Source organism: Delphinus delphis, chromosome 19, assembly GCF_949987515.2.
Source record: "Delphinus delphis chromosome 19, mDelDel1.2, whole genome shotgun sequence".
NCBI lineage: Eukaryota > Metazoa > Chordata > Mammalia > Artiodactyla > Delphinidae > Delphinus > Delphinus delphis.
Genome location: NC_082701.1, coordinates 46614918 through 46625571, shown reverse-complemented (window position 1 = coordinate 46625571; position 10654 = coordinate 46614918). Strand labels below are relative to the sequence as shown.

Below are 10654 nucleotides of genomic sequence, written 5' to 3'. Positions count from 1 at the left end.
CCGGGTTGCGCACTTCCTGGCTTTAGCAACGCGGAGGGGACGTCGGCTTGCCGCCATTGCCCTGCAGGGAAGCGGCTGTCTGTGTGAAGGGCTGTAGGGGTACGTGGCGGGCTTTAAGGGCCGGGCTGCGGGAGGCGCGGTTGGGGTCGGGCTGAACGGCCGGAGGGATCGGGCCGGGCTGGACGCACTCTGAGCGAGGCGGGACTGCAGGCCGTGGGTTTCGACGTGTTCCTGCTGCCCCTCTTGCGGGCCCGGGCCCCGTCGTTAATTTTTTTCTTCCGCTGTTCCCCAGATTCTCCGGGTATGGCCGGAGTATTTCCTTACCGAGGGCCGGGTAACCCGGTGCCCGGCCCTCTAGCCCCGCTGCCAGACTACATGTCGGAGGAGAAGCTTCAGGAGAAAGGTGAAGAAAGCGTGCGGGAGCGGCGCCTGGGGGCGGGTGCGCGCGTGCGCGCAGCGGGTTTGGCCCCTTTCCCCGTTTTGGCAAGTGTCAAAACATTAGTGTTAGTGCAATTATTGGCCCCCATTTGTTTTTTACATCTAATCAAGTCTCTAAAACCATCTACTTAAAAAAAGTAAAAGCGTCTATTATTTGCAGGCACTGATCCAGACAATGAGGATACAATAACGATACAGACAAAACCCCTTCCCTTGCAGGGTTTAAGTTGCAATGAGGGAGATGGACAGTAAAAAAAAAAAACTTTATGTTATGACAGAAATGGTAGGCAATGATAAATGTGATGAAGAAAAAAAAATAAAGCAGAGCGAGTAGACAAGAGAATTGTCAGGGAGTGCTTCTGCCCGGTGCCTGCCCTCTGTCATACATCCTGACAGGAGATTACCCTAGGGCAAGAGGCGGGGGTGGTTAGGGTAAGGGTGTGCCGTTCTTTAAACTGAGGTATCCTTGTAGCCCGAAAATGGCAGCAATTGCAGGCCAAGCGCTATGCGGAAAAGCGCAAGTTTGGATTTGTGGATGCTCAAAAGGAAGACATGCCTCCAGAACATGTCAGGAAGATCATTCGAGACCATGGAGACATGACCAACAGGAAGTTTCGCCATGACAAAAGGGTGTACTTGGGGTAAGGAACATGCTGGAAGTATTTCATTTGGGGTTTGGCGCCTTTCCCTTCTCCCTGTCTCTTACATTTCAGTCCTGGATAGCTGCTCTATCATTTTGGGACTTTAATGTTCTGTGACAGCTCATCTGAGTGGTTATCAAAGAAGGGAGAAAATAACTGGAATTTCGTCATAATTTCCAGATCTTCCAGTTTTGCTTTTTTTTTTGGTAAATTAATCTTTATTGGAGTGTAGTTGATTTACAACGTTGTGTTAGTTCCTCCTGTACAGCAAAGTAAGTCAGTTATACATATATATATATATATATCCACTCATTTTTAGATTCTTTTCTCTGATAGGTCATTACAGAGTATTAAGTAGAGTTCCCTGTGCTGTATGGTAGGTTCTTTTTTTTTTAAATATTTTTTAATTTATTTTGGTTGCGCCAGATCTTAGTTGTGGCACGCGGGATCTTTAGTTGCAGCATGTGGACTTCTTCTTAGTTGCGGCATGCCTGTGGGATCTATTTCCCTGACCAGGGATCAAACCTGAGCCCCTGTGTTGGGAGCACGGTGTCTTACACACTGGACCAACAGGGGAGTCCCAACAGTAGGTTCTTATTAGTAATCTGTTTTATATATAGTAGTGTGTGTATGTCAATCCCAGTCTCCCAGTTTATCCCTCCCCCACTTCCTCTTTGGTAAGCATAAGTTTGTTTTCTACATCTGTGACTCTGTTTCTGTTTTGTAAACAAGTTCATTTGTACCACTATTTTTTAAGATTCTACATATAAGCGATACCATATGATATTTGTCTGACTTACTTCACTCAGTATGACAATCTCTAGGTCCATCCATGTTGCTGCAAGTGGCGTTATTTCATTCTTTTTTATGGCTGAGTAATATTCCATTGTATAGGTGTATCACATTTTCTTTATCCATTCATCTGCCGATGGACATTTAGGTTGTTTCCATGTCCTGGCTATTGTAAATAGTGCAACGGTGAGGATCAGGGTGCATGTATCTTTTAGAATTATGTTTTTCTCTGGATATACGCCCAGGAGTGGGATTGCTGGATTATATGGTAGCTCTATTTTTAGTTTTTTAAGGAACCTCCATACTGTTTTCCAAATTGGCTGTACCAATTTACGTTACCACCAACAGTGTAGGAGAGTTCTCAGTTGTGTTCTTTATTGCCCTGATTTTTTTTCCTGATCTGGGACTGGAGCTTTATTTTATTTTATTTTTTTATTTATTTATTTTTGGCTGTGTTGGGTCTTCATTTCTGTGCGAGGGCTTTCTCTAGTTGTGGCAAGTGGAGGCCACTCTTCATCGCCGTGCGTGGGCCTCTCACTGTCGCGGCCTCTCTTGCTGCGGAGCACAGGCTCCAGACACGCAGGCTCAGTAGTTGTGGCTCACGGGCCCAGTTGCTGCGCGGCATGTGGGATCTTCCCGGACCGGGGCTCGAACCTGTGTCCGCTGCATTGGCGGGCAGACTCTCAACCACTGCACCACCAGGGAAGCCCTGGAGCTTTTAATTTGTCCTGTTGATGCTTTGATAAGATGTCTCTATCTTTGAGTGAGTTAAAGCCCAGAGCAGGACACCTGTACATTCCTGTTTCCTGTAATTCCTAAGTGACCAGAATCTTCAGGTTCGGGGGTAGTTAACTCCTGAGGTCTTTGTACTCTTGTTTTTCTGTGTCCCCAAGGTGGATGCGTACAGCTACAAATGCCTTAGCAGATCCCTTTTCTATTTTTACACAAAAATGTTAGCCACTTGGGCTTCCCTGGTGGCGCAGTGGTTAAGAATCCGCCTGCCAGTTCAGGGGACACAGGTTTGAGCCCTGGTCTGGGAAGATCCCACATGCCACAGAGCAGCTAAACCCGTGCACCACAACTACTGAGCCTGTGCTCTAGAGCCCGCGAGCCGCAACTGCTGAAGCCTGCGTGCCTAGAACCTGTGCTCTGCAACAAGAGAAGCCACCGCAATGAGAAGCCCGCGCACCTCAACAAAGAGTAGCCCCCGCTTGCTGCAACTAGAGAAAGCCCCCGCGCGGCAGTGAAGACTCATCACAGCCAAGAATAAAATAAATAAATAAATAAATTTATTTTTAAAAAAATGTTAGCCACTTAATGAACTGGTCTAAGACAGCTGTGGAAGTTTTATTTCAAAAATATTTTTGAGATCTGTGCTGTGTGCCAAGGATATAGCAGTGAACAGGAAGTAATGGTCTTTGTGGAGCTTATAGCCTAGTGACATAATAGACAATGGTTAAAGTAAAGTGTGGTAAATATTTTATTATTTTTTATGGAAAGCTACAGAGAGAATAGACTGTGAGGTAGCCTAAAAGCTGTCTGTTAAGGGAACAGCTGTTGATTTAGAGGGACTGACACCCAGTACTGTGGGACAGTGATGTTTAAGAAGCAAAGTGGCACAGCTGGAGGTGGGGAGGCAGAGTTCCTGGTCACGGAGGGCCTGTGTACTAACTTTGGGGGTTTGGACTGTAAGACCGGTTTTCTGTGGAATGTGATACTGTGCTACCTTGTGGCTTCTCTGCATGGTACAGGTAGCAGAACACCTTGTCACTTCGAATCCTCTGTCTTCCTGTTGTTGCAGTGCCCTAAAGTACATGCCCCATGCAGTCCTCAAACTCCTGGAGAACATGCCTATGCCTTGGGAGCAGATTCGGGATGTGCCTGTGCTGTACCACATCACTGGAGCCATTTCCTTTGTCAATGAGATACCCTGGGTTATTGAACCTGTCTACATCTCCCAGTGGGGGTGAGAAGGGCTGGAACATGGTGTGTGGTGGTGGTGGTTGTGGAGGCAGTGGGTATAAACCGTTATGTGACATTGTCGACTTCCAGGTCAATGTGGATTATGATGCGTCGAGAAAAAAGAGACAGGAGGCATTTCAAGAGGATGCGTTTCCCCCCTTTTGACGATGAGGAGCCGCCTTTGGACTATGCTGACAACATCCTAGATGTTGAACCACTGGAGGCAATTCAGCTAGAGCTGGACCCTGAGGAAGATGCCCCGGTGTTGGACTGGTTCTATGACCACCAGCCATTGAGGGACAGCCGGAAGTGAGTGATGGTTGGAGTTACCACTCCTGTGAGGGTTTTGGAACTCTTGAGTATTTTGGAACTTCAGAAGGGGTCCTGGGAGAGCAGTGGGTAGTATGGCTTGGCTAGCTAGCATACCTACCTGACATGGGCCTCTTTTTTTCCCTAGGTATGTGAATGGTTCCACTTACCAGCGCTGGCAGTTCACACTGCCTATGATGTCCACTCTCTACCGCCTGGCCAATCAGCTCCTGACAGACTTGGTAGATGACAATTACTTCTATCTGTTTGATCTGAAGGCCTTTTTTACCTCCAAGGCACTCAATATGGCCATTCCTGGAGGCCCCAAATTTGAGCCTCTTGTCCGAGACATCAACCTACAGTAAGTTGGAGAGAGTAGAGATTTTAGGCACCTTGGGTTAAATAAAATCTAATCTTTTTTTAAAAAAAATTATTTATTCATTCATTCATTGATTGGCTGCGTTGGGTCTTTGTTGCTGCACCAGGCTTTCTCTAGTTGAGATGAGCGGGGGCTACTTTTTGTTGCAGTGCCCAGGCTTCTCACTGCGGTGGCTTCTCTTGTTGCGGAGCACGGGCTCTAGGCTCACGGGCTTCAGTAGTTGCAGCCCGCAGGCTCAGTAGTTGTGGCTTGTGGGCTCTAGAGCACAGGCCCAGTCGTTGTGGCGCACGGGCTTAGTTGCTCCACGGCACGTGGGATTTTCCCGGACCAGGGCTCGAACCCGTGCCCCCTGCATTGGCAGGCGGATTCTTAACCACTGCAGCACCAGGGAAGCCCCATAAAATCTCATCTTGATCCTTGAGATCCAATTGTAGTTTCCAAACTGCCCAACTAGTCTGCTTATCTTTGATTTTGCACCCTAGGGATGAAGACTGGAATGAATTCAATGATATTAACAAGATCATTATCCGGCAGCCCATCCGCACTGAGTACAAGATTGCTTTTCCTTACTTGTACAACAACCTTCCACACCATGTCCACCTCACTTGGTGAGAGAGCTAGAACCCAGCTGGGGGAAAGGGGAGGTGGGCGTTTAGGTTGGCCAGGGCAGGAGAACCTTGGCTGACTCTTCTTTCATTTTAGGTACCACACTCCTAATGTTGTGTTCATCAAAACTGAGGATCCTGATTTGCCAGCTTTCTACTTTGATCCTTTGATCAACCCAATTTCCCATAGGCACTCTGTCAAGGTGAGAGGAAGGGACGTTTGACATCAGCTCTTCAAGAGAGACTTCCTGTCCGGGCAGAAGCGTTACTAGATAAAAATTCAGCTAGAGGGAGACGTGTTTTCCATCCTTAAGTGTTCCCCTCTAGCTGTAAGCTAACGTGAGAGTTTGGCACTTGGTTCAGACCAAGTTATTGGTATAATCTTGTTTCTATGATTATCCATTTGGGTTTTATCATTTCTCCTCTGGGACTCTGTGTGGTCTTATTCTGGTCTGTTTCCAATGTGTTCTTTTTTTTTTTTTTTTTTAATCCTTTATTGAGCTGTAATTCACTACCACACAATTCACCTGTTTAAAGTGGATAATTCGGTGGTTTTTCGTTTATTCACAGACTTGTGCAACCATCACCACGGTTAATTTTAGAACATTTTCATTGCCTCAGAGAGAAACCCTGCACCCATTAGTAGTCACTCTATTTCCCTTGAATCTTCCTTGCCTAGGTAACTGCTAATCTGCTTTTTGTCACTGTAGATTTGCCTGTTTTGGACACTTCATATAAATGGAATCATACAGTATGTGGTCTTTTGTGGCTGAGTCTTAACACTTAGCATAATGTCTTTGATGTTGATCCACGTTCCATTATGTTCTTAACATGAACAGATCTCCTTCCCCAAGCCCAGTTTTTGGAGCTTGGACAGAAGGTGATTGCAGTGTTCACCTCTTCCTGGTAATGGGGGGTCCCCTAGGAGACCTTCTGTTGGTGAGCCAGTTGGGATGTGAGGAGTGCTGCTTGCTTTCCTGGTTGGCTCTGCCTTGTTCTCTGCTCCCTTGGCCCCCTTTGCCCTGGCCCTTCAGGGATTCTCTTGTCAGGCAGCTCAGTTTCCATGGCAGATGTAGCCACTGTACTTGGCCCCAGAGAGTTTCCCTCTGATCCCAAGTGTCTGCCCAGATCAGCGGGAGCTAAATAAACCCTCGGGGGTTCTTCTTTCAGAGTCAGGAACCATTGCCAGATGACGACGAGGAGTTTGAGCTTCCAGAGTTTGTGGAGCCCTTCTTGAAAGACACACCCCTCTATACAGACAATACAGCCAATGGCATTGCCCTGCTTTGGGCCCCACGGCCCTTCAACCTACGCTCTGGTCGCACCCGCCGGGCCCTAGACATTCCCCTTGTCAAGAACTGGTAAGGCTTCTACCTGGGGGGATAGTAGTGGATGTACAGGAGGAAAGACTCCAGCTGGGTGGGCGTACATCCTTTAGCAGAGCGGCTGGAAGAAGAGATGGGCCAGGCTCTGGTGGGCTTGTTTTTTCAGGTATCGGGAGCATTGTCCTGCTGGGCAGCCTGTGAAAGTGAGGGTCTCCTACCAGAAGCTGCTTAAGTACTATGTGCTGAATGCCCTGAAGCACCGGCCCCCTAAAGCGCAAAAGAAGAGGTGAGGTGCCCTAGGGCCCCTGCTCAGACTTTTTCCATTCCAGAGATGATCAGGAGTCTAGCTCTCACTCCTTCTTCCCACCCCAGGTATCTGTTCCGTTCCTTCAAAGCCACCAAATTCTTTCAGTCTACAAAGCTGGACTGGGTGGAGGTGGGGCTACAGGTTTGCCGCCAGGGCTACAACATGCTCAACCTTCTCATTCACCGTAAAAATCTCAACTATCTGCACCTGGACTACAACTTCAACCTCAAGCCTGTCAAGACGCTCACCACCAAGGTACCTGCGTTGGACCTTAGGGGTCTCCTGGGCTGAGGGATAGACTGAGTTTGCTCTGGCCTCTAAGGAGGGCATACATCCAGTCCAGACTATTGCTGACAAATGTTGTTTCTGTCCTTGGCCTCTTTTCCAGGAACGAAAGAAATCTCGTTTTGGGAATGCTTTCCATCTGTGTCGAGAGGTTCTGCGCTTAACTAAGCTGGTGGTGGACAGTCATGTGCAGTATCGGTTGGGCAATGTGGATGCCTTCCAGGTGAGGCTAGGAATGCCCAGTCCTGGCTCCAGGTGGGGAAGCTGGGTGAAGCCTGGGCTGATCGTGGATCTGGCTCTAGCTTAAAGCCTGATGGGGCAATTGTGTTGCAGCTGGCAGATGGGTTGCAGTATATCTTTGCCCACGTGGGGCAGCTGACGGGCATGTACCGGTACAAATATAAGCTGATGCGGCAGATTCGCATGTGCAAGGACCTGAAGCATCTCATCTATTACCGCTTCAACACGGTAGGACCCTGCCCTCGGATATTCATGTTCTCAGATCCATCTTCATTTTTACATCGAGTCAGGACTCTTTCCAGGCACCTGTTTGGAGAGAGGCTCTGAGTGTTTCATTACTGCTCTCATCTTGTGAATCTCAACACTTCCCCTCAAAGCCCACTTTTGGGTCTAAATAGAGAATCTCAGTGACTGGTTTCTTCATTTACTCCATTTTAGATATGGAGGTCTCAGAGTTTTCCCATTTTTTCCCTTAACTGCCATACGTGTGCTCTTTGCCTCACCTCTGCCCAATTTTCTGTTGTTGTCTGAATGCATTGTTAACTTGTATTCCTGATTTCTGCTTGGAATCCTAGGGCCCTGTAGGGAAGGGCCCTGGCTGTGGTTTCTGGGCTGCTGGCTGGCGAGTCTGGCTGTTCTTCATGCGTGGCATCACCCCTTTGCTGGAGCGATGGCTGGGTAACCTCCTGGCCCGGCAGTTTGAAGGTAAGTGGTTTTCTCCGTGTCCAGCTTCTCCCATTATCACTTCAAGGGTAGATCACGTGTGTTCCTGTACTGTCCCTTGTCCTTGTTTGAGACTGAGAATCCCTTCCTGTTGGATTGCCTCTAAGACCCAGTCTCCAATGAGTCTGACCTCGTATTCTGGGTCTTGGGCTTCGCTTTGGGGCCTTGAGGCTATCGAGCATTTACAGGATGGAAATTCCTCGGAAGCGTAGTTCTGAATATCTGACGTATCTTGTCTTGCATGTGCTGGGCTTTGTTTATACTTACTGATTTCATTATAACCGTGGTAAGCAACGGCATGCAGGTAGAGACGCTTATTAGGAGCAACAAATCTTGCTTTTACTCGCTTTCACTTCTAGGCCGACACTCAAAGGGGGTGGCAAAGACCGTAACAAAGCAGCGAGTGGAGTCACATTTTGACCTTGAGCTTCGGGCAGCTGTGATGCATGACATTCTGGACATGATGCCTGAGGGGATCAAACAGAACAAGGCCCGGACAATCCTGCAACACCTCAGTGAAGCCTGGCGCTGCTGGAAGGCCAATATTCCCTGGAAGGTGGGCATCTCCCCAACTCCGAGGAGGCATAGACATCGTCTTCCTGCGCTCAGGATTACCACTTCTGGAATGTCTTAGGGGGGCATGTGGCTCGCATCACTTTCTCATTGTGCCTTTTGCACTTTTAGGTCCCTGGTTTGCCAACACCTATAGAGAATATGATCCTTCGATACGTGAAGGCCAAGGCTGACTGGTGGACCAACACTGCGCACTACAACCGAGAACGGATCCGCCGTGGGGCCACTGTAGACAAGACTGTTTGCAAAAAGAACCTGGGACGCCTCACTCGGCTCTACCTGAAGGCAGAACAAGAGCGGCAGCACAACTACCTAAAGGTTGGGCAGAGTAGGCTGGGCTTGGTGTGTGGGGGTAGGCAGGAGGGTGGACTGTGAAGTTGGGACCATACCTTGCCCTGGTGGGATTGGGCTATGGTGGGAAGCTAATTCTCATGTCCACTTTGCAGGACGGGCCTTACATCACAGCAGAAGAAGCAGTGGCAGTGTATACCACCACTGTGCATTGGCTGGAAAGCCGTAGGTTCTCACCCATCCCATTCCCCCCACTCTCCTACAAGCACGACACCAAGTTGCTCATCTTGGCCTTGGAGCGGCTCAAGGAAGCTTACAGGTGAGGAGTAGAGTAGACAGGCTCCTGTGGGGAGGTCATGGGGGAAGAATGGCATCATCGTCAGAGTCCAAAGAAAGAAGGCCTTCTGGGGATGGCTTCCTCTTGGTTTTCCCTTTCACCTTTACTCTTGCCTTGTTAGTGTGAAGTCTCGGTTAAACCAGTCGCAGAGGGAGGAGCTAGGTCTGATCGAGCAAGCCTATGACAACCCCCACGAGGCATTGTCCCGCATCAAGCGTCACCTCCTCACACAGAGAGCCTTTAAAGAAGTGAGTCAGATACCCTCCACATTTCCTTTGGCTTTGTGGTTCATTCACGGCACCCAGGTGGCAGGTTGCCTCAGGTGATTGGTGGGTTGGTGTGAGCCAGCTTCCTTGTCCCACAGGTGGGCATTGAGTTCATGGATCTCTATAGCCACCTGGTGCCAGTGTATGATGTGGAGCCACTGGAGAAGATAACTGATGCCTACCTGGACCAGTACCTGTGGTATGAAGCTGACAAGCGCCGCCTGTTCCCACCCTGGATCAAGCCTGCTGACACAGAACCACCTCCTCTGCTTGTTTACAAGTGGTGCCAAGGTAAAACTTTTCTGGGCTTGCCCTCGAGGAAGGGAGATGAATTAAGTTCTGTGTGAAATTTCTCATCCAGTCAGCATAGTTAGTTTACTGTCTTGGTGCGTGGTACCCAGGGAACGGTGTTGAGGTTATGTTGAGCACAGCTGACTCTCCTAGCAATACAGATGAATGAATAGAGTGGTTGTGTGATCGGGTTATGAATGGGATATAGCTCCTGTAGGCACTAGTTCTGAAACGGAATTTCTAACCTGCTGGAGACCTGTGTTTCCTACTCCTCAGGCATCAATAACCTGCAGGACGTGTGGGAGACAAGTGAGGGCGAGTGCAACGTCATGCTGGAGTCCCGATTTGAGAAGATGTATGAGAAGATAGATTTGACCCTGCTTAATCGGCTGCTGCGCCTCATCGTGGACCACAACATAGCCGACTACATGACAGCCAAGAACAATGTCGTCATCAACTACAAGGTGTGTCTTGGGGGCATGGTGGCAAGGAATTGGGTGAGGGGTGGTCGTCTGGCCCACTGAGTTGGGATTTGCTGTGGGGAGGGCAAAAGAGGATGGGCCCCGAGAAGCCTGGGACTTGGCCATGGTCAAGAGTTGTCTTTCTTTCTAGGACATGAACCATACGAATTCATATGGGATCATCAGAGGCCTGCAGTTTGCCTCATTCATCGTACAGTACTATGGCTTGGTTATGGATTTGCTTGTGTTGGGATTGCACCGGGCCAGTGAGATGGCTGGTCCCCCTCAGATGCCAAACGATTTTCTCAGTTTCCAAGACATAGCCACTGAGGCTGCCCACCCCATCCGTCTTTTCTGCAGATACATCGATCGCATCCATATTTTTTTCAGGTGAGGGCTTGCCTGGATTGTTATCCTTGCAGGGTGTTG

The 10654-nt window shown here is 48.9% G+C and overlaps 1 protein-coding gene across 1 annotated transcript in view; it reads left to right on the top strand.

The window, feature by feature from the left end:
• PRPF8 (pre-mRNA processing factor 8) overlaps positions 1-10654 on the top strand; it is a 36594-nt gene continuing 25940 nt past the window's right edge. Inside the window, exons 1-21 of the mRNA XM_059997566.1 lie at positions 1-99; positions 293-403; positions 911-1079; positions 3673-3837; positions 3924-4142; positions 4291-4503; positions 5004-5129; positions 5224-5329; positions 6297-6487; positions 6618-6737; positions 6824-7013; positions 7147-7266; positions 7377-7511; positions 7859-7988; positions 8366-8562; positions 8691-8897; positions 9026-9189; positions 9329-9455; positions 9572-9764; positions 10041-10228; positions 10377-10615. Of these exons, the coding sequence (XP_059853549.1) occupies positions 304-403; positions 911-1079; positions 3673-3837; positions 3924-4142; positions 4291-4503; positions 5004-5129; positions 5224-5329; positions 6297-6487; positions 6618-6737; positions 6824-7013; positions 7147-7266; positions 7377-7511; positions 7859-7988; positions 8366-8562; positions 8691-8897; positions 9026-9189; positions 9329-9455; positions 9572-9764; positions 10041-10228; positions 10377-10615 (3299 nt within the window). The 5' untranslated portion in view covers positions 1-99; positions 293-303. The remainder of the gene's footprint in view (positions 100-292; positions 404-910; positions 1080-3672; positions 3838-3923; positions 4143-4290; positions 4504-5003; positions 5130-5223; positions 5330-6296; positions 6488-6617; positions 6738-6823; positions 7014-7146; positions 7267-7376; positions 7512-7858; positions 7989-8365; positions 8563-8690; positions 8898-9025; positions 9190-9328; positions 9456-9571; positions 9765-10040; positions 10229-10376; positions 10616-10654) is intronic.